The sequence below is a fragment of the Sorex araneus genome, chromosome 7 (genome assembly GCF_027595985.1).
Source record: "Sorex araneus isolate mSorAra2 chromosome 7, mSorAra2.pri, whole genome shotgun sequence".
In the NCBI taxonomy this organism is placed as follows: Eukaryota; Metazoa; Chordata; class Mammalia; order Eulipotyphla; family Soricidae; genus Sorex; species Sorex araneus.
The window spans coordinates 68,644,850-68,671,676 of record NC_073308.1 but is presented as its reverse complement, the minus strand read 5'-3'; the positions used below and the strand labels follow the sequence as shown (position 1 = coordinate 68,671,676).

General features: G+C 60.4%; 1 protein-coding gene across 1 annotated transcript in view; it reads right to left on the bottom strand.

The window, feature by feature from the left end:
* Nucleotides 1-2,850: 2,850 nt before the first annotated feature.
* The window catches only part of TBC1D9 (TBC1 domain family member 9), a 77,298-nt gene continuing 53,321 nt past the window's right edge, over nucleotides 2,851-26,827 (bottom strand). Inside the window, exons 4-21 of the mRNA XM_055144364.1 lie at nucleotides 24,976-25,204; nucleotides 23,826-24,087; nucleotides 21,667-21,874; nucleotides 21,213-21,419; nucleotides 19,935-20,105; nucleotides 19,078-19,228; nucleotides 17,953-18,167; nucleotides 15,392-15,509; nucleotides 13,225-13,510; nucleotides 12,456-12,585; nucleotides 10,309-10,407; nucleotides 9,969-10,037; nucleotides 8,459-8,699; nucleotides 7,209-7,274; nucleotides 6,802-6,888; nucleotides 5,999-6,073; nucleotides 5,806-5,909; nucleotides 2,851-4,865 (exon numbers count right to left, since the gene is read on the bottom strand). Coding sequence (XP_055000339.1) covers nucleotides 4,170-4,865; nucleotides 5,806-5,909; nucleotides 5,999-6,073; nucleotides 6,802-6,888; nucleotides 7,209-7,274; nucleotides 8,459-8,699; nucleotides 9,969-10,037; nucleotides 10,309-10,407; nucleotides 12,456-12,585; nucleotides 13,225-13,510; nucleotides 15,392-15,509; nucleotides 17,953-18,167; nucleotides 19,078-19,228; nucleotides 19,935-20,105; nucleotides 21,213-21,419; nucleotides 21,667-21,874; nucleotides 23,826-24,087; nucleotides 24,976-25,204 — 3,414 coding nt within the window. The 3' untranslated portion in view covers nucleotides 2,851-4,169. The remainder of the gene's footprint in view (nucleotides 4,866-5,805; nucleotides 5,910-5,998; nucleotides 6,074-6,801; nucleotides 6,889-7,208; nucleotides 7,275-8,458; nucleotides 8,700-9,968; nucleotides 10,038-10,308; nucleotides 10,408-12,455; nucleotides 12,586-13,224; nucleotides 13,511-15,391; nucleotides 15,510-17,952; nucleotides 18,168-19,077; nucleotides 19,229-19,934; nucleotides 20,106-21,212; nucleotides 21,420-21,666; nucleotides 21,875-23,825; nucleotides 24,088-24,975; nucleotides 25,205-26,827) is intronic.

Genomic DNA, 26,827 nt, shown 5'->3' with positions numbered 1-26,827 from the left:
CTCGGGTCGGCAAGGTTCCCGAGGAAGTCTCACATTTCCGCATCCACCCGAGTAAGCGACTTCATCCCTCACTCCCTCTACCTCCTCTCACCCCTCGAAAGGAGTGTGTAACTTTGGATGTTGCAGACGTTTCCTGAGGGGTGAGGAAGCCCAGGCTCACTCTTCCCTAGGATGGGTTTCAGATCTCCCTTGGCCGTGAGGAAACGAGGAATGAGCTGTTGATAACTAAGCACCCAGCACCCAATCACAGATGTGGGGCTTTTCAGAGACTACTTTTTCAATTTTTTTTTTTCAGCTTAAACGAGCATTCGGGTGACATATTTTTGTTGTTCTTTTGGGGACAGACGACTGGACGTCAAAAGACCTTGTGGCTGCCCACCAACGAGATGGTCAGACTTCTTCGTCAAAACCCTGAAGGAACAGTTTGAGGCTCTTCCTGTTCCTGGAGCGAGCAGATATCATTGGGCTACACCAGCACGCATGGAGGGACAAATGGAGATGTTACTGGCGCCCACTTGAGTAAATCGAAGATCAAGGAGAAGACAAGTGATACAAGTGACTGGGGACAGAGGGAAGGGGGGGCCATACGTGACTGTGCTCAGGGCTTACTCCTGGCAGTGCTTGGGAGTTTGCTGTGACGGTAGGTCAAGTCAGAATCTATAAGGAAATAGTAAAAGATCCAAGTATCCCTGGGAGAGGAAGCAGGTTAGAACCCAAAGGGGCTCCTTGGACTCTGCATTCAGAAAGTCATCCAAGCATCAGGAATGACTTCAGAGCCTGGGTGAATCTGGAGGACGTGCCGAGAGGGGCTCAGGTTAGACGGGGAGTGAAGGAACGGCCCGCCGAGCTTAGACCGTTTGCTGTTTGACTGCGATACCTTTGCGTGTGTCTCAGAGCTAAGGGGGCGGATGCTGTTTTTCCCGGTGGAGGCCGCGCAGTCGAGTGTGAAGGGGGTGAAGGTAAGAGAGAAAGAGATGAAAGACACAGACATTGGCAATGATGTGGGGGCAGGGTGAATGGCAGGCAGGTCAGGAGGGCTTCCCGAGGGGCCTCCTCGGCCGGGGGACAGCTGGTGGGTGGGAGTCTGTTGACTCCAGCTGCAGGGAAGCTTCCAAGAGAGGAAGTGGGGGTCGGACCTGGGGCCCAAGGGGGTTTGGGTGATCCAATATTCTGCCCGCACGGGGGAGATTTCCAGGAAAACCCGTGCATGTGGGGGAGAAGGGCAGGTGGGCGGGCCCAGGGCTTACTGAGGAGCAGCCAATGAGCGCACAGTCACGTGTGCAGGGGGAGAACAGGGGTCTGGGGGTGCGGGTGTGCGGGGGCTGGAGAACAGGCGTCCTCAGGGTGTGGGCCCAGGGGACGGTGCGCAGGCGCACGGGGGACAAAGCCAAGCACAGGAGTCTGGGGCTGTGCTCGCTCGAGTGGCCACAGGACAAGGCCAGCGGAGCAGGGCGGAGTGTGCCACCCCCTCCGACCAGCTGGATGCAGCCTCAAGCCTGGGGGTCCTCCAGCACCGAGTGTGTCCTGTCCCCCAGGAGATGGGGGTCACCTTGTCCGGCGAGCCTCCATCCGTGTGCCTCGTGCGGCCCAGCCGCCCACCTCAGGTCTTGATTCAAAGGAGACTTTTACTTTTTTTTTTTTTTTGCTTTTTGGGTTACACCCGGCGACGCACAGGGGTCACTCCTGGCTCATGCACTCAGGAATCACCCCTGTCGGTGTTCAGGGGACCATATGGGATGCTGGGATTTGAACCCCGGTCGGTCCTGTGCTATCACCCCAGCCCGACTTTTACATGTTATCATTTATCGGGGGGAGTTTGGGGGCCACACCTGGAGGGAGTTGAACCGGGTCAGCCGTGTGTGAGGCTCCGGCCCAAACATCTCTTTTTATGACTAGGAAAAGGTCCTCCACTCAGGGTCTTTGAAATGGCAGCTCCCTCGCCCCCAGCACCCCCACCAGCCCCTGGACGTGTCTCCCTCAGCCCCCACTCAGAATGACTGCCCAGCTGCCCTGGCCGTCTTGGCTGGGGGCTGCGTTGCAGGGTGCTCCGGCTGCCCAGGCTCTGGGGGTGCTTGGGACCACACGCACCAGGCAGTGTGGGACCCTGCGGGCCTCAGCTCGTTCACTCCGTGGCTGGCCTGCCTGCCTCCCTCCCTTCCCCCGCCCCTCCCTCTCTCCCTTCCTCCCGGGCCTGAGAAGTCAGCAGGACGGAAACTGATCTAATGCCCCAAACGCAGGTTCGATGGCAGAGCCCGGGGAGGGCTGGATGGAGCGGCCAATGTCCCTCAGGCGGTGTCCACCCTGCCCCTTTCCCCACCTGAATGGAAACTTCCAGCAACTCCTGCTCATAGACTCCACATTCTAGCACCAACTTCTCCCTCACGGGGTGGGAGAGAGTACAGTGGGTGGGGCACTTGGCTTGCATGCAGCCGACCCGGGTTCAGGCCCCCTCACCCCTACAGCCCTGAGCAGGTGTGGCCCCCCAATAAAGCCCCAAAAAGCTGCTACACACACACACACAAACACACACACATGCATCACATGCATATGCATATATCACACAGAGGAATATTTCTCTCTGTAAACTGTGCTTGTGTAGTTGTGAGAATGGGACAGAGATTTCCAGCCCTTGTGTAGGACAAGTAGAATAACCTAGACCACCGGGAAAAATTCTTATCGGTAATATACTCATCCGTCTGCACGCCACTAGGTGTTTTATTCCTCATCAGGATATTTGCCCCTGAACTGTGTGTGCCCGGCCAGTTTTCCATCCTCTCGTTCCCCTGCACGTTGCCGGGAGGACGTCGCCGCCGTGGGCGGGACCGAGAGCCACACAGACGGAAGCCGCTGTGGAGTAGTTGATGGATTTTATTCGTTCACATTTCTCCTATCTGAGGTTAACACTACTTCATTGGACAGTTTAAAAATCATTCTGTAAACAAAATTTAAAAAGTACCAGCAGCAACAGCTGAGAACAGGGGCACGCGGCCACAAAAACAAAGGACCGTGTTGGAGAGCAGATCCCGGAGAAGCGGAGAGGGGACGCTGGCGAGACAGACGCGTCCAGCCGGGGACCGGGGGGAACCTCCAACATCCATGAAAAAACAAAACCGTGATGAGGGTGAGAAAGAGAAAAGAGAAAAAAAAAATCAGCGAGAATTCAAAGTGCAGGTGCGGTAGCATCCTTCCCACCTCCACCGGGACGGCGAGCCCGAGCCGTGACAGAAAGGGACAGTCCTGCTGGGAAGAACACCGGTTACGTTACCTTGCAGGGATTTCTGTATGTTTTTTACATGACCTCTATTGTACATGGATCTAAGTGGCATGACGGTCAGGGGGATGCACGGAAGCCTGCGGCCCCTGGAGAGGATGGAAATGGGACAGTTCACTGCTTTTCTTTTCTGCTGTATTTGCCGTGAGTCACAGGAAGCTGAAAAACCCCGTATTGGGAAGCATCGGTACTTTCGCTGCTTAAAAAAAGAAAAGAAAAGAAAAAAAAAGGCCCAATCCAGAGCTCTCTGCCCGGAGGCCCCGCGTCCAGCAGCTCTGTGAAGAGCTGCCGAGGCTGTGCACGCAGCTGCTGCCGCAGAGGGACCATCCCTGGGATGCAGATGAGTTTGAATTTGGGGCATTGCACACACAAAAAAACTCGCACTTCCTCCTTTCAGAGCCTGGGACACTTGCCCTGCGGAGACAAGCATCTCCCAGCCACGGTCTCCAGGCACGGAACTTGGCAGGAGGAACATTATTTCCGATATTAAAACAAAACAAAAATTTAATGCTCCTAAAAGGTGGCACCGGCATTCCCCACCCCACCCCCTCTGCCACCCTCTGCCTTTCTGGAACATTCTGGCCTCGTGGCATCAGTCCCAGGGGCCTCCACTTGGACAGACGAGCCCCAGCGCATGGGGGCTGCGGCCTGGCCGTGGCACCCACTGAACAGCGAGGGAGTCCCCTTAAATAATTTGGTGTGTGGGGGTTGAACTGTATCTGGGTCCTCCTCCTCCCCACCCGCCCAGGGCGGGGGGCTTGGGGGGGGGTCAGAGGGTGGCGGGGCCCCGCCGAGAGGGGGGTTCACGTGGTTGTCGTCGCATCCTGTTGGGAAACACCCCGGGCTCAGGCCGGGAGGGTCCTGGCCCGGGCCGGGAGGGCAGGGCTGGCGGGCGGGCTCAGCCGGACAGCGCGGCCAGGTCGAAGTCGCTGGCCGAGCCGGGCGCCCTGCCCAGCAGGCGGCTGCTCCGGGCGCTGCTCACGCGGGCCATGAGGCACACGGGCTTGTCGAAGTAGCGCACCAGGGCGGGCTCGGTGAGCAGCGAGGCCAGGAACTGCTCGAAGGTGATGGCCCAGTCGCGGTCCAGGCTGGTGCTGCGGGGCAGCCCGGCGGGGCCCTGGCCGCTGCGCACCAGCACCGTGTCCTCCCCGATGTCCTCGCACTGCAGCTTGTCCTCCTCGTGGGAGCCGGCGCTCAGCACGGAGTACGATGACATGGAGCTGTCGTCCTTGGTGTCGTCGTCCGAGATGAGCATGGCCGAGCCCGCGCCGTGGTCCCGGGGCGAGCAGTCCTCCAGCTTGATGTCCTCCATCTGCGCGCCCAGGGAGCCCTCCTCCGCCTCGCCCGCCAGCCCCGGCTCGGGCCCCGCCGCCGCCGCCGCCGCCTTCTTGGGGAACAGCATGGCCCCTGGCAGGCCCTGGGGCGCCCCGGCGCTGCTGCCCTGCGCCCCTGGCTGGCTGGCGAAGAGCTTGCCCACCTCGCCGATCTCCAGCAGCAGGCTGGTCACGGCCGCCGTGGCGTGGTACAGCTCCTGCTCGTTGGGGTCCTCGCTGAACAGGTTGTACATGGTCTTGCACAGCTCAATGAACTGGCCCTGGGCAGGGGGAGAGGGCGGGGGTCATGGGGGTGACGGGGGTATGGGGGGGCAGTGCCCGGGATCCGGATTGGAAAGCCACATCGGGGGGGCATCGGGGACAGCGCGTCTGGGCATGGCCAGAGCTCAGCCTCTCCCAATGGTCTGACCTGGCTCCCTTCCCTGCCCGAACACAGGGGCCCTGGGCCAGGGCTGGGGACGCTTCCGCCTCGGAGGCCCCCCCGACTCCCCTGCCACCTGGCTGTTGCCCTCTGAGAAACAGGCGTTGCTTTCTTTTGCTTTCTTTTGTTTTTCCGGCTTGGGAGGGTCACGCCTGGCGGTGTCAGGGCTGACTCCTGGATCTGTGCTCAGGGATTGCTCCCGGTGGGGCTCGAGGGACCCCCGGGCCGGAGGGTGCTACCTGCTGTCCTGTCCCTGCGGCCCCAACATACGACATTTTTAGAGCAAAAACTACCTATCACTTGGGGGCTGGCGGGGCCATACAGGGTTAACGCGCTTCGTGCTTGCCACTTCCACTCCAACTCCGGAAAAAGAGACTGACATCTTTATAGGGCGTGAGGATCCGAAAACAAAGCACTGTCTTCTGAGTATCGGAGGGCTTCCTTATTAATTGGGATGACGTTCTACTCCCAAATAAGCTATTTTGCGGTTCATATTTCCTTAAGGAGGTTATTTCTCACAATGAGGCACACATACTTATTGCTGTGCAGGTCACACGTGGAGTGCTCAGGGGTTACTCCTAGCTCTGTGCTCAGGGGCTACTCCTGGCTCTGTGCTCAAGGGTTACTCCTAGCTCTGTGCTCAGGCGTTATTCCTGGCTCTGTGCTCAGGGGACCCTGTGGGATGCCGGGAATCGAAGCTGGTGTGCCTGCGTGCAAGGCAAAAGCCCTCCCCGCTGTGCTATCCCTCCAGAGCCCTCGCCAAGTTCTTAAGCACGTACCTGATTCAACTTGGGCAAATCTTTTGCGTTCTTCGATTTAGATTTATTATCCGGAGCCCACAGTCGCAGGTAATTCCGGTTTTCTTGAGAATTGCTTCTTTTCCCTAGAAACAAACGTCAGTGAATAAACGTTCAGGTGGACAGCGCCGGGTCCGAGGAGCGCGAGAGTAAGCGCATGGGCGGAGCTCAGCACCTCTGTCCGGCTTCAGGCTGACCGTCACGAAGCCGTCGTCCATGCCGTGCTTGCTCCTGCTCTCCAGGCCGACCACTGCAGAGGGGAGAGCAGGGAGAGGTCACCCGCGCCTGTGGCTGCGAACGGGAACATGCTTGCACGGAGTCACCGATTCAGCAAAACGAAACAAAAATCCCAGGGCCGGACAGTGTCCGATGGCCTTGCACGTGCGAGGCCTAGGTTCGAATCCTGACTCCACACGGTCCCCAGAGCACCTCAGGATCGATCCCTGAGCAACACAGGGAGGGGAACCTGCTGGATTCAGCCCCAGTGGCCCCAAACCCCGCGACGGCCGCACGGCAAAGCCCAGCACCTCGAGCGGAACCCGAGTCGGAGAGAGACGCTAGGCTTGTGGGCACAGCCTCTCACGTCACGCCGCTTCACACAACACCACCCTCACACTGTGAGCGAGACGGTCCAGCCCGCTTGCAACGGGGTCTCTTCGAGGGTCTCCTCGACGCTGGGTTTCTCAGGAGAGAAGGTGGCCATAGGCAGCGGCCACCCAGGCAGGCCACTCACTCGCTCTTCACATGGCTTCTGCCGCAGCCCCGCTCTGCCTGACACCCCCCTCTCTCTGAGGGCTGCCCCGGGATCCTTCCAGAAGCGGGCAAACACAGCGTAAGGGGGCAATACCAAATAGCCCTGTCATGGGTGCAGGGCCGCACCCCCACCCATGCTGAGTGATGAGCCAGGGGTGCGCCCGGCCCCCCTCGGCCCCCTCTCTGCAACCCTGGAGCACTTTGCTGACAAGAACTCGCACCCACCATGCGTGCACTCGGGGGTGATGTCCTCGAAGAAGTACTGCGTGGCTTCGAAGGCAGAATCGGGCTCGTCGGGATCCGAGGAGGGCTCTGCGGGGACAGTGACATCGCTGACCGGGCACGGGGCGCGCTTCAGTGGGCACGAACCTCGGCCCCAGGTGGCCGAGAACGTGACAGGGTGGGGGTCGGTACTGGGGGAAAGAGTTTCCCCGGGGGTCTGGCCCCGCCCCCAGAGCGCCCGCTGTCTCTGCCCCTCTCTGTCTGTGACCAGGGCCACCTGTGCTGGCGCCACAGCCCGGGGACAGACCCAGGCCCTGGGACAGCCGTCCCCTGCGTGCAGTGGGCCTGGATGGCGAAGGGAGGGCAGAGGGATGTGTCCCGGCGCGGCCAGTCTCCAGCCACTCACTCACCGGGCAGGACGTGCATTTTGTAGAGGAGTTTGAGCTTCTCCGTGAGGTCCCCGTGGCAGGCGGCGCCTGGGAATGGGAGAGAAAGGCAGCCTGAAGGACACTGTGGGTGAGTGCCCGCTCCATGGCCCTCCATGGCCCCATGGTGGCCCCTTGATGAGATAAAATGGTGGGGGTGGGGGGGTGATGGTGAAGGGGCCGCATGTGCCACTAAAACAAACACTTCCGGAGCCAGGTACTATGTGAGGAGCCTTTCCAGAAGGGTCAAATCCAGTCCGGCAACAACTCCAGATGACAGGATGACCAGAGGATAAAACCCCAGTCCATGGAGGAGCAGATGCACCCCCGAGCCTGACCCACTGGGGACTTGGAAGGCTGGGCGTGGGGGTATGTTCAGACAGTCCGTTCTAGTACCACAGTCCTCATGGACAGCCCGTCCTATCACTAACGCCATCACTATCAGCCCACCCTGACACCACAGCCCTCAGAGACAGCCAGTCCTGTCACAACAACCCCTATTACCGCCCATCCTGTCACCACAGCCCTCAGAGACAGCCTGTCCTGTCACCACAGCCCTCTTTACAGCCCATCCTGTCACCACAGCCCTCAGAGGCAGCTTGTCCACAGCCCTAATGGTCTACCATCCTGTCACCACAACCCTCACAGACAGCCCGTCCTATCACCACAACCCTCACTATAGCCCTTTCGGTCACCACAGCCCTCAGAGACAGCCTGTCCTGTCACCACAGCCCTCAGAGACAGCCCATCCAGTCACCACAGCCCTCAGAGACAGCCTGTCCTGTCACCACAGCCCTAACGGTCAGTAGGTCCTGTCACCACAGCCCTCACAGACAGCCCATCCTCTCACGGTGGCCCACACAGACGGCTTGTCCTGTCACCACAGCCTTCACAGAAACCATCCCCTCACTGAAAAGGAACCATCCAAGCAGGACCAGCTGCTTCCAACAAAGCCCCAAATCCGTCTACACCATCTGTCCTGTTGTGCCAGGGAATGGCATGGAAGGACTGGCCCTTCCTTCCCATAATTTATTTATTTATATTTTTTACATGTGACAGGATTTTGCATTTCGTGCTTTGCACACGTGCTGAGAGGTGGCGCCGCCCCCAAACCCGGGGTGCCGCGCCCGAGACTCAGAGCCCAGAGGACAGGTGCTCACCCCCAAGCAATCACCCACTTTTACCACACGCCGTCTGCGTTTCGCGGCTTTGCTCTGCCAACATCTCATGCTTACTTAGCCCGGCGACGAACTCCCTGAAGTTGATCAGAGAGTCTCCGTTTTCGTCCAGCAGCTGGAAGAGGCGGGCGGCCAGCACGTCCGAGTGGGTGCCGCAGGCCCACGGGAAGAGGAGCGCGAACATGGCCTTGAACTGCTCCGAGTCGATGCGGTACTGCTCCAGGTAGGGCAGGCTGGGGTCGTGGCGCTCCACGGCCGCGCTGCCCCCGCCCCAGTAGCAGCTGGTCAAGTGCTCGGCCTGGAAACCGGGACAGCGGGGGCATGGGGGGGCTGTCTCTCGGCCGCCGTCCCACTGGGGAGAGGCTCGGGGGCCCCTGGCGTGTTCCGGGGCACAGCTCTGGGATCCCTGGGATCAAGGCCTCTGGACACTCCCTCGCCCCGGCCAGAGGCCCCAAAGGCGACATTCTCGGACCCTGAACTGAGGGCCTTACTCAGATCTCCCTCTGACACCACACAGCTCTGGGGCACCCCACTGCGGGTCACACCTGCCAATTTGGTAGAAAAAATAGTTCTGAACCCCCTCGTCCTTTCAAAATACAACTGCTCCACTGTTTCACTGACGTTACTGACAACATTTTGTTATTCAGAACTGAGCTCGAACGCGGCCGGAGAAATGCTCCGGACCCAAAACCGGGCCAACAACACCGGGGATCCAGACGGAGGAGGTACAGCTGGCACACCTTCTCCAGATGGAGCCCTGGCGACACTGAGCAGCAACTAACATGGCTCCGGCTTGCGGGACTGGGACACATCCAAGCCTCGCAGCCACTAACGCGGCCGCGCGACCTTTTCTAAAAACTGAAAACATGAAATATTTTAATGGAAAACCAATTATCAAATGCTTCCTTAGTAGGGCTGTCTTTCTTGGGGGGTAACTCCAACAACAATAGTGAGTTTTGTGTTGCAATATGGAACGTAGTCAAGGTAAAGAGAAAATGAAGTGAAATCCTTCAGTTATACAGTTTGGGGTGAGGGAGCGGGGGCGGTGGGTATACTGGGGATTTTGGTGGTGGAATATGGGCACTGGTGAAGGGATGGTGTTTGAATATTGTATAACTGAGACATAAACCTGAAAAGTTTGTAACTTTCCACATGGTGATAAAATAAAAATTTAAAAAAAAAAGAACTGAGCTCGCACAGGCTGACTGACAGGTCCTGCTCTAGCTCTTCCCTCAACAACCGAACCGTTTCCTTCCTACTCGAGTCACAGGTCTCTTTGGAAGGGTGCTTCGCATCTCAACCCAGGGACGTAAGGATCCCGGGAAGAACTGAACCGGGATGACCGTGACTCTGACAAGCATCAGGAACTGATAGTTGATGCTCTATTTCCTCCTGAAGTCCAAGGGAACAGCTTAGATGGTTACGGAAAGAGTGAACCCGAGTGAGCTCCGAGAGCCTGTTTCTCAGCGGACGTCACTGCCCCTGCACTGCCCCTCCTCGGGAACTGACCAGCCCGCGAGGGTGCACGCTGGGTCCCCGGCGTGGCCCTCCCGACTCGGCAGCTCACCTTGAAGAGAGCGTAGAGCTCCTCCAGCTCATCGATGGTGAAGGACGTCTCTGTCACAATGGTCCGTACCTAGGGCAAGGACACGCAGCGCTTACCGCCGGGGCCTGCGTCCACCCCGGAGCCCCCAGCCGTGGCCCCCACCCCCAGCACTGCAGGGGCCTGAGCCGCTTCCTTGGGCCCAGCCTGGCCTCGCTTGAAGCTCCACAAATAAAAGAATGAAGGCGAAGAACTATGCCAGCTCCAAGGCGGCATGTGCCCGCTTCCCGCCTGCGGCCCGGCTTCAGCTTCTCCAGCCCAGCTGGGCGCGGGCAGCGACGAGGCGGGGCCCGGCCCGACTCACCACGTTGCGCTTGGTGGTGTCCTCCAGCGTCTGGATCACCTTAAGGCGCTGCTTGAACCTCATCTGCTCAATCAGGTCGGCCCGGATGGTTCCAAATTTCTGCAAAGGAACAACACTGGCACTTCTGAGAAAAGTGCCGCCGTACTTGGTATGTCCGCAGGACACACGGCTGCCGCTTGGGAGACAGGCCTTCTGGAACATTCTTTGACTTTTACTTATGTTAAAGCCATTCATGAGCAACCACGATTGACAAGGGGACTGTGTTTTAGCAGCTGAACTAAATCTCAAGGTCCCATGGGTTTCGGTAGTGGGGCAGGGGTGGGGGATGGTGCCCAGGGCGTATTCCTGGCTCTGTGCTCAGGGGACCATTGGTGGCACCAGGGATCAAATCAGGCTTGGGAGCATGCAGGGTAGCCTCTTACCGCCTCCCCCACCCCCCTCGACCCCCCGTGCCATCCTCTGGCCCTGTCAAATAGATCCTCCACCGGTGAACAGCTGATGGGGCAGAAGGGCTGAATCAGACTCTGAAAGGCACCTACATATGGGGAAAATGCTTCAAAAGAAAAAAATTGGGGCAGTTCCAGGCAGGGATTGAGGCCCGGGCTGTACACACGCAAGGTGAGTGTTCTGCCACTGAGCTACCTACATTCCGGTCCCAGAAGAACTTTACTGGCCAAAGTGTCAAAATTTCAGTCAACCAAGTAGGATCCCAGCAAATCGGATGGGAAAGTTGCCCTTGAGCCACCAAGCTCAGTGCTCAGTGAGTCTGAACAATAACGCAGACGCCTCAGCCGGCACTGTCCAGCACTGCGGACCCTCAGACAATGACTTTAGTGACATCATCGTGACACAGAACAATGATCCCGAACTGACCACTGTTGACCTACGGTTTGGTCATCCCGTTTGCCCTTGTGCTGTAATAAACAAGATGAAGTAAATCTGTTTACACCTGCAGGGGGGCAGGCTGGGGCGGCAGGGGGCTAGGGGGGGTAGTGGGAAACTGGGAACATTGGTGGAGGGACAGTCACTCTTATGGGGGGATTGGTGTGGAACAGGTAAGGCCAGAAATAATTGTATGATGAACAAATTGGAAAATCAAGTGTTATAATAACATTTTAAACAATTAAGGTTTTATTTTATTTCACAATTGCCAATGAGGCCACACCGGTGGTGCTCAGGGTTGCTGGGAAGGAGGCCCGGGGTCTGAGACAGACAAAGCACAAGCCCCAACTAAGTCACACCCCGGCCCACACGCTCTGCCTTCCTTAAGGATGTTTCTGTGGGCATGGCCTGAGCGAAGGAAATGGAGGCTGTGAAGGGTTCTGGGAGCTGAGTCCTGCAGACCCACAAAGTCCCCGATTTGGAGTACTGGTGTGGAATCCCCCCACCCCTCTTAGAAGGTCTGCCTCTGCTCTGAGCCAGTCTGGGCGAGAAGGCCCAGCAGTGTTGGAGGGACTCCAGCTCTCCCAAGGGGGCACAAGGTCTTCCCCATGTTCTGGATGGAAGAGAAGGGCTCTCTGGGCCCCCTCTGAGAAGGGCTCTCTGGGCTACCTCTGGGAAGGGCTCTCCGGGCTACCTCTGAGAAGGGCCATCCGGGCTACCTCTGAGAAGGGCCACCCGGGCTACCTCTGAGAAGGACCATCTGGTCTACCCCTGAGAAGGGCCATCCAGGCTACCTCTGGGAAGGGCCATCCGGGCTACCTCTGGGAAGGGCCATCCGGGCTACCTCTGGGAAGGGCCATCCGGGCTACCTCTGGGAAGGGCCATCCGGGCTACCTCTGAGAAGGGTCATCCGGGCTACCTCTGAGAAGGACCATCCGGGCTACCCCTGAGAAGGGCCAGCTGGAACACTTCAGTTCCAAGAACACTTGGGACTGTGGCTTAAAAGTAGGGACGAGGTGGTCAGGCCACCACCCAAAGGTGCTCCCCACGGCACCCCCTCCAGCATGCAGGCTTGGAGGACTGGCCACACCGTCCAGCTTCTGGGGGGCACCACAGAGGCCTGGAGGGCACAGAGCGAGTGGCAGTGGCAGCCCCAAGCGAGGGTCTGTCTCAGGAGCTCACGGCAGCCAGCTGGCATGGTGGGTTTGAAGGTCAGAGGGCGCCGTGTGCTGCCCCCCCCCCAGCCCGAACGGCACCCCGCCTACCTCGTAGGAGGTCCTGACGAGCCGGAAGATGTCCACCTCGGGGTAGGGCTCCAGGTCGTCGCTGAGCAGGGAGTGCAGGTGCGGGATGGGGGGCAGCGTGCTGTCCTTGTTGGTCACACTGTCCAGGTACCTGCCGGACACGGGGTGTCACCGGGAGGCTGCTCCGCACTCCCCCACACAGGCCCCTGCGCCCACACTCTGCCGTGAGCACAGGGGGCCGGGATTTCTAAGGAGGCCACGGGGACAGCGCAGGGGGCAGGGCGAGTGTCTGGCCCTGGATGTCTTGAGCACCATCAGATGTCACCTCTGAGCACAGAGTCCGGAAATGCTCCTGAGCACTGTCGGGGCAGCCCTCCAAGATCCCCCCAAACAAAACACAAAGTGAAGCAAGACTCAAGAGGCTGAGAGAGAGTCGGGGGCTAAGGCACAGGCCTTGCAGCTCCACCTCACACTATGTGGGCCCAGAGCGTCACCGGGTACAGCCCCCGGGACCGTCAGAGCCCGAGCAGCGGCCCAGGTGGTGGAGAATCACGGCTGGGGCTCATGAGCATAGCTGGGAGTCCTCCCCCACCCCCCAAAAAGAAAACCACAAAAGATAAGATTCAAAGGCAAAAAGGGAAGAACAAAACCAAAGAAGGCAAAGACCCGCAACATGTATGGACAAAGTGTCTGAAAATCGCTCCTCGGCGGAGAGCAGGTGGCCATGGAGCTACGGAAGCCAGTGACCCCTGAGACGGGCGGGCAGGCCACGGGCCAGCGGGGGCCGCACCTCCCCAGGACGGTCATGGCCTCCCCGTCGTCCTTGCAGTGGAGCAGCTTGTCCACGTTGGCGTCCAGCACGGCCAGGGCCAGCTGGAAGATGACCTTGATGCCCTCGTAGAAGAAGCAGTCGACCACCACCACGGCGCTCTCGAAGGGCATGACGCTGAGGAAGAGCGTGAGGAACCAGGACAGCGAGATGGTGGAGATGACGCCCAGGTCCTGCATGCAGTCGTACAGCTGAGGCACGTGGTCCCGGGCCAGCGCCTCGAACACGCCCTGGTCCACCAGCGCTCCTGCGGGCACAGTCCCCGCCTGACTTGGGGGCGCCCAGAGGGGTGCCTGCCTCTGCCCACCTCTGCCTCTCTCTCTCCGCCTCTGCCCGCCTCTCTCTTCACCTCTGCCTACCTCTGCCCCCTCTCCCCCCTCTGCTCACTTCTCCCCGCCCTTGGCCCCCTCCCCCGTCTCCTCAGTCCCGATGCACCCACGGGTCACTCAGCCCATTCTGGCCCTACCTTCTTCTGGGCTCCCCCTTTCTGCCCCGCCCGAGCATGAGCTCTCTGGGGTGGGAGCAGCCTGCGGCCCCCGGCGTGGCCCTCAGTGGACCAGCAAACCCAGGCAGTGCCTCTGTCTCTCCCCTTCACCGCCCAGAGTGGAGCCCGGGAGCCCACGGTGGGCGCCTCCGGCAGAGCCTGGAAGGGCAGTGGAAGGAACCGACTCCCGGGGAGGCCACAGGCTGCCCCGAGACTGCGCCTCTCGCTGGGGCTCCTGGAAAGACCCCAACCGCCTGCCGCCTGGCTGCTACCTGCTCGCCCACCTGCCTGCCCACCTGCCCGCCCACCTGCCCGCCCACCTACCTGCCCTCCTGCCCGCCCTCCTCCTCCACGCCCTTCTCCTGGCCGCAGGGAGAATCTGCATCCTGCCGGTGACCCTGTCTGGAGTGCCCTGAAGGACCCGAATGGCTGGGAGGGACGGGGGAGGTGGTGGGCCACCCCAAGCGGTGCCCAGGGTGACAGGCCCATTCCCAGAGGGCCCTGACAGATGGCAGTCAGGTCCTGCCGGCCACTTGTGCCTGGCCAGACGTGGTATTGTAAGAAAATGACTGGTTTGGGGCCGCCAAGCGCTCTGGCTGCGTCCACTCCTGACCATGGGCCGAAACTTCTGGGAGTGTTTCAGTGAATCAGTGGCGAGGAAAGAGACGCACACAGAGGCAGCTGCAGGCTCCCTCCCCATGACCTGTCACACGCCTCTGACTTGGGACACAAACACACCTTATGACATATGTCACACACCTTACATGTGTCACACAGCCTTCTTACAAGACATGTCACACAAGCTTCTTATAACATGTTTCTCACGTGATTCTCACGTGTCACACAGTCTTCATATAACATGTGTCACACATGCCTCCTTACGTGTGTCACAACATACCTGTGACACATGTCACACACACTTCTTACATGTGTTTCACAACTTTCTTACGACACGTGTTACACACCCTCCTTACATATTTCCGTATTTCACAATGCCTCCTCATGATCTGTGTCACACGTGCGTTCTTTAATGTGTTGCACATACTTTATGACATGTCACACACCTTACATGTATCACAGCCTTCTTACAACATGTGTCACACATCCTTTTTACATCTGTCACATGCCTCCTCAAGACGTGTCATGTGTCTTCTTTCATGTGTTGCACACACCTTATGACATGTGTCACAAACTTTACATGTGTCATTCAGCCTTTTTATTACATATGTCACAATACTTCTTACACGTGTCACACACCTTATGACACATGTCGTACACACTTCTTATATATGTCACACATCGTGCCTCCTCATGACCTATGTCACATGCGCCTTCTTTGACACTAGACACACGCTTTCTCACACACCAGCGACTATGAGGGCCCTGAGCAGCGGCTGCGGGAAGTGTCTGCTGCGGCCCGGTGCCACGTCTGGGTGTTTCCTCAGAAACTCGGCTCTGGGGACCCCTCCAGGCTCCAGGACCGCCCCCGAGGGCCCGTCCAGCTCTCCACAACCCTGTTCTCTTGTGAAGTGCCGTGGGTCACAGCCATCAAATGCTTCCCGAGTCACGGGCTGGGGGTCACACGCGTGTTCCGGAAGCCCCCAGGGCTCCCTGGCGTCCCCCCTTTGCCGAGCGGGCACCTACCGACCACCCTGGTGTTGTAGTAGTCGGGCAGCATGCGCTCGCACAGTGCCACCAGCAGCCAGAAGGCCTCCTCCTCCTTGGCGTACAGCAGCAGCACCGACGTCACGATGTTCATGGCCTGCGGGCGAGAGGAGGCACGGGGCAGGGCTGAGTGGCCGCTTGGCTGGTGCGGGACGCGGGGCACAGGGCCCTCGGCCAGCGCACGCCCCGGGAGAGCCAGGTGACCACTGTGGAAAGGTTTCCCAGGCCACGCGCACAGACGCTGGTGGTCTTCAGCCTTTCACAAACACGCAGACCGGGACGGAGGGACGGGGCAGTGGGTAGGGTGTCAGCTCTGCACGCCGCCAGCCTGGCTCCGTCTCTGCACCCCCAGTTCCATTCCTGGCACCCCTTCTGCTCCCCTGAGCACCGCCAGGAGTGATCCCTGAGCACAGAACCTGGCGGGAAAGCCCTGAGCGTCTCTGGGTGCGACCCCCCCCACCCAAACAAACCAAAAAGCAATCAGCCCCGTCCCCCAAACCACGGGACCTTGAAACCAAGGCTGCCTCGAAAGGTCAATATTCATCAAGGCCCTGGCCCGTCCCCAGGCAAACCCGCAGCCCAAACCTCGCCCACAGGCTGCTGGCCCCTGCGCTGCAGGTAACCTGTGAATACTCTCAGCCTGAACTCCGGGAGGCGTCTGGCCTTCCAGCCGGGCCTCCGTGAGGTCTGGGCCGGGCCGGGAGAACAATGGGACCTTTCAAAGCTGGAGCTCTCTCGCCACTGTTCCCACCCGGAGAGGACGGGAACAAGGAGGGACTTGCATAACCCACACCACCCGCTTTATTAAAGATACTATCAGGGAGCCCTAACCGCAAGGCCCGGCTCCCTTCATAGTGCTCTTAATTAAAAGGAGGAAGATCACAAGATAAATGAGGACACTCCATTGCAGCGGCAGCCGGCCGACTCCTGCACGCCTTTTGATCTTCTAGAAACCAGTAACTGCGTCAGACTCCGGCGACGGAAATGCCAGGAAGGAATTTGGGGCTCACAGGCATTTTCCTGGGAGACTCGGGCTGACAGGACGGCGGGAGGCCAGAGAGTGGGGACAGTGAGGCACCGACGAAGCAAGCCCTGAGAGTCGGAGAAGCCCCCGGCCACTTCCAAAATTTAAATCAAGCCGCACTTGAGCATGTTGTGTCAGAGTTCACGGTGTCAGCCAGGCCAGGGCCTCCGACTGCCCGACTCTATCCCGGTCTGCTCTGCGACAGACGCCGCAGTATGAACTGGAGTGATCTGCACCCTGCACGTGTGTGTGTGTGTGTGTGTGTGTGTGTGTGTATGAGAGTATGTGTGTCTGTGTGTGCATGTATGTATGAGAGTAACTGCCAGTGTGAGAGTGTGAGTACGCGTGTGTGTGTATGAGAGCATGTGTGTCTGTGTGTGCATGTATGTATGAGAGTATCTGTCAGTGTGAGAGTGTGAGTACATGTGTGTGTGAGTCTGTATGTGCAGGTGTGTATGAGAGAGCATGTGTGTCAGTGTGAGAGTGTGTGAGTCTGTGTGCAGATGAGTGTGTATGAGAGAATATGTGTGTCAGTGAGAGTGTGTGAGTGCATGTCTATGTGGGTAGATGTGTGTGAGAGAGAGTATGTGAGTGGGTGAGAGTAGGTGTATGAGCATATATTAGTGTGAGTGTGTATATGAAACTGAGTGAGAGTGTGTATGCTACTGTGAGTGTGAGAGTGAGTATGTGTGAGTGTGTGAGTATATGTGCATGTGAGTGTATGAGTGAGAATGTGTATGTGTGTAAGAGTGCGTGAGTGTGTGTGAGCATGTGAATGTGTGTATGTGTGTGCATGTGTGTGCGTGGAGAGAGTATGTGTGTGTGTATATGTGTGAGAATGTGTGCGTGTGTAACTGTGTGAGTGTGTTTGTGTGACCGTGGGCATGTGTGTGTGCATTCATGTGTGTGGAGAGTCAGAGAGAGAGAACAGAAGGGCCTGCAGTCTTCAAGTCAAAGGTCGGGTTACCGGAACATCCCACACTGAGGTGTGTGGGTGCAGGGGCAGAGACAACCCTCTTCCCGGCTGATGCAGCACTCACACACACACACAGAAACACACACTCACACACACACACACTCAGATACACGCACACGCGCGCACACACACACACACACACACACACACACACACACACTCCACTCTCTCTCTCCCTCCCTCCCTCCCCTCTCTGGCTGCCAGGAGGTAGCAGGCAGGGACAGCAGGAGCCCAGAACGTGGCAGGCTGGCGACTCCTCCCTGGCAGGGAGGGCTGAGTGGGGTCCCTGGGGTCAGTGAGACTGCGGCTGTCCAGGGTCCCTGGCTGCATGGGGCGAGCCGGGCGCACCTGTCCCGGGGCTGAGTGGGGCCTCCTCTGCCCCCGGGGGAGATCTGCCCCCGGGAACACGTGACGGTTCACAGACCCCGACACCCAGCCGGTGGGCATGTGTCAATGCCCCGGAGCCAGGAGGGCCACACTGGGGCTCTGCCACGCTGTCCCGAGGGCGACCGTCCCCGCGGACTGCGCCCTGGGGCTCACCTGGCAGTAGCCGATGCTGGGGTTGCGGAAGGCGTAGGCGGTCAGGACCCTGCGCAGGGCCGCGATGCCCATCTCGTTCTGGAAGGCGGGGTGCTCGGGCAGGGAGCGGTGCAGGTCCCGCTCGATCTCCTCCGTGGCCAGGTTGTACTTGCCCATGGACCGCTCCACCAGGTCCTCGTAGTAGCCCGGGTGCGTGGCCTTCTCGTTGATGGCCCCTGGAACACCGAGCGGCCCGTCATACAGCGGAAGTGCGTCTCCGCGGGGAGCACGCGGGGCCGGGCCACGGAGAGGGGGCACCCCTGGCACCCACTGGGGGCTGTCGATGGGGAGCCTCTAAAAAGCCACAAGTAGGGGCCGGAGAGAGAGCTCAGTGGGTAGGGCATTTGCCTTGCATGCGGCCGACCCGGGTTCAATCCCCCGCTTCCCACAGGGTCCCCCGAGCACCGCCAGGAGTAATTCCTGAGTACAGAGCCAGGAGTAACCCCTGAGCACTGCCGGGTGTGACCCAAACAGCAAAAAGTAAAATAAAATAAAACCAAACCACAAGTGGTAGGGCCCAAAGAGATGGCACAGCGGGAGGGCATCTGCCCTGCACACAGCCGGCCCGGGTTCCGTCCCTGGCAGCCCACCTGGCTCTCCAGCCCCGCCAGAAGTGCCCCCTGATGCGCAGAGTCAGGAATAAGCTCTGAACACCTCTGGGCGTGGCCAAAAGAAACAAACCAGGAAGCAACAAACGCCCAAACGCCCACGAGGAGATCCAGTCCCCCTCCCTGTGGGCACTTCCTGGCAGAACAGGGGAACGGCAGTTTGCAGGGCTGAGGCGGGGCGGGGGGAGGGCAAGTCGGTTCCCTGGGTCTTGTGTGCATCCCGGCTTCTCTTCTGCATCTCACGGGGGGGGGGGCAACCAGTGAGGGGGCAAAGGTCGGAGCCAGGCAGGCCCCTTCCTCGTCTCTGTACCCCTGGGGGGCCGGGCAGCGCAGGGGGTAGGGGAGAAGGGAACACCCGCCAGGTCTATGGCTCCCCCCACCACTCCCTTTTCCTAAAAGTGTGCGAGGGAAGCTGTGGGCCCCGGGAGGGCACGAGGGGCACAGCAGGGAGGTGGCAGACGGGCCCCCCAGCCCGTACCTGACAGCAGCAGCCAGAGGTCCCCCCGCATGCTCTCCGGGACGCCCCGCAGCACCAGCTCCCGCGTCTTCTCCGTGCGGTACATGCAGATGCCCTGGCCGTACTCGGCGAAGTGGATCTTCCACGCCTGCTCCTTCAGGAACTCCTTGGCCTGGAAGGGGAGGAAGGCACGCGTGTGGGGCGCGGAGCAGCTGGGAGCCGCATCCCTTCCCATTCACAGGGCTGGCCACGTGCCAGCACACGCACACACGTCATGGACACGCATCACGGACACGCATCACGGACACGGACCCCGGCGGGGAGCCTGAGTGGCCCGGGGCAGCTGGGCGGGGTGTTCCCACCCTGCCCCTGCCCTCCGGTTCCGGCTCTGAGCTCAGGAGAACGAAGACCTCGTGGACGACCCACCCGGACCTGTGGGTCTGCGGGGTGCTTTGGGCCAGGGTCGGAGCCCGCCTGCGTGTCTGAGTTGGGTGGGCAGGACGCAGAGGCTGCGTGTCTACACCTACAGGGAAAGCGGGACCCCCCCCCCCCCCCCCGCAACGGGGCACGAGAACTCAGGCTCCTCCGTGTTGACCGAGTCCAGAAACCACAGTTAGAACAGGACTCAGGGGGCAGTCAGAGCCCCCTGCTCGTCTCAGCACAGACCGAGAGGAGAGGTCAGGGGTCCGAGGGGCAAACTCACTTTCCTCAGAGGAACACAGGCCCCCGGCATGGGGGCATGGGTGGGGGGCAGCTAGGGGAGAATTTGGGGTTGGGTTTGGGCTTTCTTTGGGGTCTGTTTGGGGGCTCCTGGCCCCGTGGGCGGGCCCCGGGCCCCGTCGCTGCCATCGGACTGGGGGGCAGCGGGCGGCACGCACCAGCTTGGGGTTGAACTCCTCGGGGGACCGGCGCCGGTACATGGTCATCAGGGCCTGCGTGGCGGTGGGGACGCTGTTGCCGTTGAGGTTGAACTGGCGCTCGCCGTCGGCCTCGGACCCTGAGCTCCTCTGCGGGCTGGAGGACAGGAGGCTGCTGGGCCGCGAGTACACCTGCACGTGGGCACAAGACGGGGAGGACACGAGGCTGCTGGCCGGGCAGGGGCGCGGCCTCGGTGCCCCCTGCGCTCGCGAGCAGCTCGGCCCGGCGTGGGCAGCTGGGGGACCCCCTCACCGACTCTCTGGGCTTTTCCTTTCTTCCTTTTTTTTTATGGTGGGGGGACAGTTGGTCCCTTAGGAGTGACTGAAGCCGATCTGAGACCTGAGCAACTGCCCCTGGGATGGAAACTGAGGCTTGGCGGGAACGGGCGAGCACTTTGCTTTGGGGAGGGGAGTTTCTCGGAAGAAAGATGATGATTTTCCATAGAACAGAAGCACTGTGGAACCTTTTGTCTAAAAGCACAGTTGTCACTTTGGGTGCAAACTATGCTTTTTTTTTTTTTTTTTTTTACTTTGAAATATCCTGATTTGGCCAGGGCGGGGTGGAAGACGGGTGGAATGTAAGTAAATTTTTCCATGTCCATCGTTTTGTCTCCTTGCGGGGGCCACACCTGGCTGTGCTCAGGAGCTGTTCCTGGCTCTGTGCTCAGGAGCGACCCCGTGCCGTGTTCAGGGCATGGGAGCAGGGTCACGCCCACAACCTCCCCATGCGTGGTAAATGGCTCCCCACGGTCCTGTCCCTCTCTTAAGAGTCTGAGGGCTCAAAAGTGCCCACTGGGGCAGAGAGCTGGGCACAGGAGCAGGGGCTTGACACCACATCCCTGTGAACTATTTTAGCCACCAGGCGTTTGTCTGTCACCTAAGCGAGACCCACAGGGTCTCCTGTGTGTTTGGTCCAGGGTCTAATCCAACAATGTGTATGTTGTGTATTTCCCTGTCACAACATTCCAGGGCCGAGTGTTTGTGGGCTGAGCTTTATCAGCCAGGGGCCTCTGGGCCGGCCTGGACAGCCCTCCGTGGGGACCAGAATCACGTCACACACCTGTTTCAGGGTGGAAGGGCAGATCGGAGGACCAGGGGGGCTCGACCCTGCGACCCCACCTACAGGCAGGCACTGCCCAGACACCGCCCAGTCCAGGCCCCCGTGCCCAGCACCAAGATCAAACCCAAGGGCTGGGGCGTGAGCGGGACAGCCGGGGGCCGCGGGCGCCCCCCACGGACCTCGTCGTCGGAGCTGTTGCAGCTGCCCGCCAGCTCCCTGTCCGAGTAGATCTTGGAGGTGGTCAGCTGCAGGAAGTCCGAGATGCGCTGCACCAGGAAGTCCCTGTCCTTCAGGTTGGCGAACAGGAAGGTCATCCGGTTCCGGGTGCTGATGGACAAGGGGCTGGGGAGCACGCTGGAGCTGTCCGCCTTCTCCACGATGGTCACCTGCGCCGAGAGAACAGGGGCTGACGCCGGCCGCTGGGCAGACAGCCCCTGCCCCGAGGAGGTGGGCCAAGCAGGGGGCTCGGTTCCGCTGGACCGAGGCGGGTTGGGACAAACTGGACTGCAGCCAACCCAGGTTCACTCCCTGGCACCCGCCCCCCCGCCTCCCCGGGTTCCCCGAGCCCACCCGGAGTGACTCCTGAGCACGGAGCCCGGGGGGTGGGCCCGGAGCACGGCGGGGGGCACCCACCTCGCGCAGCGGGATGATGAGGCTGCACAGCTGCTCCTCCTTGCTGGTGAAGCAGATGTAGTTGGTGGACACGAACATCTGGCCCAGGATGTGCATCTTGTTGAAGGGCGTCCAGAGGGTGCAGTCCGTGTGGCCGTCCAGCTTCTCGTCCTTGGGCAGCCGGAACAGGGCGCGGTAGCGCTCGCTCTTGGCCCGGGCGTCCAGGTCCCTGGCGGGGCGAGGGGAGGGCTCAGCCTCCGAGGACACGGGGGCCAGACCCTCCCGCCCATGCAGCCCACCCAGCTCCCCGGGCTGCGCGTGGCCCCCTGGAGGCGATGCATGGGGTGGTGCGGAGCCCAGGGGCATGGCCACCGATGGCCCCCAGGACTGAGCTCGAGCACAAGCTGCCCGGGTCCGCTGTCCTCCGCTGTCCACGGGGTAGACAGCGAGCCCACCTGCAGCGCGGGACACCTGCCCCACTGAGCCTCCCCAGCCTGGAGCTCAGAACCAGCCCTGGGACTGGACCTGCTCCCGCCCTCAAGCAAGCACCGGCCTGACCAGCTGCGGCCCCGCAGCCCGGGTGCTGGATCAGAGAGTGGAGACAGGCTCTCCGCTCCCCACTGTCCTCGACGTCCCTCCTCACCTCCTCTCCCTCCCTCCTCACCTCCTCTCCCTCCCTCCTCACCTACTTTTCTTCCCTCCTCACCTCCTCTGCCCTCCCCCTCACCTCCTCTCTCCTCCCCCTCACCTCCTCTCCCTCCTCACCTCCTCTCCCCTCCCTCCTCACCTCCTCTCCCTCCCTTCTCACCTCTTCTTCCCTCCTCACCTCCTCTCCTTCCCTCCTCACCTCCTCTCCCTCCCTCCTCACCTCCTCTCCTTCCCTCCTCACCTCCTTTTCTTTCCTCCTCACCTCCTCTCCCTCCCTCCTCACCTTTTCCCTCCTCACCTCCTTTTCTTTCCTCCTCACCTCCTCTCCCCTCCCCCTCACCTCCTCTCCCCTCCCCTCACCTCCTTTTCTTCCCTTCTCACCTCCTCTTCCCTCCCCCTCACCTCCTCTCCCCTCCCTCCTCACCTCCTTTTCTGCCCTCCTCCCTCCTCACCTCCTCTCCCCTCCCCCTCACCTCCTCTCCCCTCCCCCTCACCTCCACTCCCCTCCCCCTCACCTCCTTTCCCCTCCCTCCTACCTCCTCTCCCCTCCCCCTCACCTCCTCTCCCCTCCCCCTCACCTCCTCTCCCCTCCCTCCTCACCTCCTCTTCCTCCCTCCTCACCTCTTCTTCCTTCCCTCACATCGGTCTTTCCTCCTTTCTCGCCTCCTCTTCTTTCCTCCCCTCACTTCCTCTTCCTTCTCTCATTTCTTCCCCCTTCCACCTTCACCTCCTCTTCCTTCCTTTCTCACCTCCTCTTCCTTCCTGCCACTTCAAGGGGGTTCCCTTGGCACCCACAGGCCCACTTTTCCCTGCTTTGAGACAGTGCTGGTAAATGCCTTGTTTGGGGGGCACACTCCTGGCTCTGCACTCAGGAATCACTCCTGGCGGTGCTCGGGGGACCATATGGGGTGCTGGGGATCGAGCCTGGGTCGGCTGCGTGCAAGGCACATGGCCTCTCGTGTGCTATGGCTCCGGCCCAGTGATGCCTTTACTTGGGGCATTCGCTCTGCCTTGAGCCTCTGCCCTTCTCTGTCCATCCTCGCTGGACCCTTCACCCCCTCAAGCTCACCTCCGGCCCCGGCCATGCACTGTCCCGAAAGGCACCGTGTCAGGCTGCCCGCCTCTCACGGCTGCCCCCACCCATCCTGGACAGGGCACCGAGACCTGTCCATCTCCCACGGTACCTGCCTGCCCACAGATGTCCAGTAGGCAGAGTCAGTTTGCCGGGCCCCTGCTCATCTCTCCCCGCCCCTATGTCTCTCTGGAGCAGGGAGCACCCCTGGTGGAGCGTACTCTGCTGGCCCGCCAGCGGCCGTCTCTCCCCTGCCGGCCCTTCTGCGTGTCGGGCTCCGCCGCCCCGCCCTCTCTCTCTCACCATCACCCGGGCCGCCCTCTGCCTCCCTCGGCTCCCGCGGTCCTCACACCCCGACTCCTGTCTGCCGTCTCTCTCCGGACAGGGCCAGGGGCGGACGGTCTCGCCCGGCTGCACGCGGGCGCCCGGGAAGGCGCAGGGACGCGGCCGCCCCACGTACCGCTTCAGCGCCGACACTTTCTTGGGAGACTTCCTCTTCAGCTTGGGCAGCGAGCGGTCCTGCTCGAAGCCCTCGTTGTCCAGCAGCTGCCGCATGGCGATGTTGGCCAGCTGCTCCATCAGCTGGAAGGTCTCGCTGATGTTGAGGAAGACGGAGAAGAAGTGCTCGCTGGAGCGCGTGCTCACCCGCACTCCGTCCGGCAGGAGCAGCGTGGCGTTCTTCTCCAGCTGTGTGATGTCCACCCAGCGCACCACCAGCTTGGCTGGCACAGGGAACACGGCGTCAGGGCCCCCGCTCACGGTGTCAGGGCCCCCCGCCTCCCACCAGGCCCCCCGCGCTGGGCCCCCCCCATGACGGATCACTGACGGCGCTTTCTGTCTGTCTGGGGCCACAGCCAGCGGTGCCCGGGGCTTCCTCCTGGCTCTGCACTCGGGAATCCCTCCTGGCTCTGCCTGGGGGACACTGGGGTGCTGGGGATCAAACCCCGGCGGGCAGTGTGCAAGCGCCCTGCCCACTGTCCTCTCTCCCTTTTAGACTTGTTTTACTTGTTTTGTTTTTTCAGCCACACCCGGCTGTGCTCAGGACTTACTTCTGGCTCTGTGCTCAGGGGTCACTACTAGCGGGGTTCGGGGGACCACACGGGGTTCTGGGGGTCGACCCTGGATCTGCTGAGTGCAAGCCAAGTATCTTATTTGCTGTGCTATTTCCCCAGCCACTCCCATTTTTTTTGAGGGGGTGTATTTTGGGGTCATGGCTCATGACTGACTCCGGGTGGGGCTCAGGGGACCGTCTGTAAGGGATCAAACCAGGATTGGTCACATGCAGAACAAGTCCCTCGACCCTGTGTTATCATTGCCCCGACTCTGGTTTATTGGCTCTAAAAGGCACCCAAATTAAGTGCACATCGTTATGAAGAATTTAAGTCGCTACCTGTTCATTTTGACATGCCTCTAGCGAATCTTTCTTACCTAATCAACGTCTACCTCTGTAGAGTTAAACCACCTTGGAACTAAAGTAACTGAACTTTATTGTTACGTAGTTCAAGCACAGCGGCAGGCTGGGCAGTCAACGCACAGCTGAGTGGGCGGTGACGGCGGGTGACACCTGCTGTCCCGATGATGTCAACCTCAGCGGGCTGCCCACCGCTCACCTTCCCTCCCCATCAGGAAGGAGTAGAAGCAGAGGTGGTTGATGCTGAGGTACATCCAGCCCTGCCGGGGCACCCGGCCCTTCCAGTAGCTGCAGGAATAGTAGTTGACGAGCTTCTCCTCCTCGGGCATCCCGAAGAGCCGGTGGAACTTCACGATGGCTTCCTTGAACTTCTCCGTGTCATCGTCCTCCTTCACGTCGTTGATCTTGTTATACTCGGCGATGATACCCTGGCGGGGCATAAACACAACACACGACTGCTCACAGCAGCACCCGACGCTCCCTCCACACTGAGACGCTGAGAAGGGAGAGAACCACTTCGAGGGCCAGAGCGAAAGAGAGCTTCATGGACAGTTTCCCCAAGATGCCCCGCGCCCCGGGTCTGGACCAGTTAGCAAAGGGCATGTGTGTCCTGAGGGTTTGCAGATAACTCTGAAGACGGTAACACCGTGGACTGGGGGGTTCCCACGCCGTATAGACAGTAGCATAGTGCATTGTGGGAACTTTTGCTCAGCTCACTTTGAACCAGACCCAGTGTTTATTTTACAGAGAAATGCAAAGAGACTGTTTCACTCCTTTCTCGAGTTTCAATGTCACCAAATTCCTGGTGACTAGACGAGGGAGGAAAGACAGACAAGAACAGAAGTCAGTCACGTGGTGATGGTCACCCAGGGGACCTCAGGAAGAGGAAGCAGCGCTGCTGGAACAGCAAAGGGGAAGAGAAGAAGCATGAGAGACGGGACCTCGGGTCGGTCGGACAGAAAAGGGGAATGTCTGCAGAGCAGGACGAGTTTATCCGACTGTTTAAGGGATTAGAGTGTAGAAAAGGCCTTGATCGTTGTTGTTGTTTTTTACTGGGGGGTCACACGGAGCAGTGCTCAGGGCTCACTCCTGGCTCTGTGCTCAGGGCACCATCCTGGGTCGGCCCGTGCGAGCATCAGCGCACTGTACCTCTTCTCCGGCTCCCGTTTCATGATTATCGGGGTCCCCGTGACTGCCCGGGAATGGGTCTCGGTGGGCAGGTCCCTGGGTCCTGAACCAGGGCTGGAGGGAGGTACGGCATCGGGACGTGCTGACACCTCCTAAAGTGCTCCTGAACCCACCTCTGGCTCTGGTTCCCCAGCCCCCCACACCCGTCTCTTCCCTGTTCCCAGGTCACGCTGGAACATGTCCTCAGAGCGAGAGTCCCGGGCTCGGACCCCGCGGGGAAACTCCAGCTTCTCCCAAGCAGGGCTGGGCAGGAGGCAAGGGGCACTGCCCGCTCCTGATTCCCGCTGGGGCTCCCAGCCCGCCCCTAGGGGTCCCGCACACCTGTCTTCTGAGAGGCCCTCGGGCTCCACCGCCCTGATCATCGAGACTCTCGGGGGTCCCTACCAGCCCCGGGATGGACCCGGAGGACCAGATGCTGCACGTGTGGGACCACCCAGCACCCACCTTCCCTCACCCCCATCCCTCCGTGAACACACGCTTCCCTTAGTGATGCTGCTGTGGCTGGTGCGAGGCACCCCAGCACTGGGGCTCCCCATTCCCGTGGCCCTGGGCCCGAGAGTCTAAAACCCTACAACCCCCAGAGCCTCGCCCCATTTCCACACCGGGAAGACGGCACCAGCCAAGGGGCTTCAGCCTCACGGCACAGGGGCTGGGGGCTGCATTTGTTTAGTTCTGGGGCGAGAACTAAGTTTGTTGACTGAATATGTCATTCACCCCCACGGCCAATGATGAGGGACCTTCGCCCGCTGGGTGCCCCAAGCCTACGGGAGAGAGGCCCACTGGACCTCCCAAAGATGAGGTGGCACCAACCACGACAGAACCACCGCGGCCCTCACCATCCCTCCGAGGCCCAAAGCGGCTGC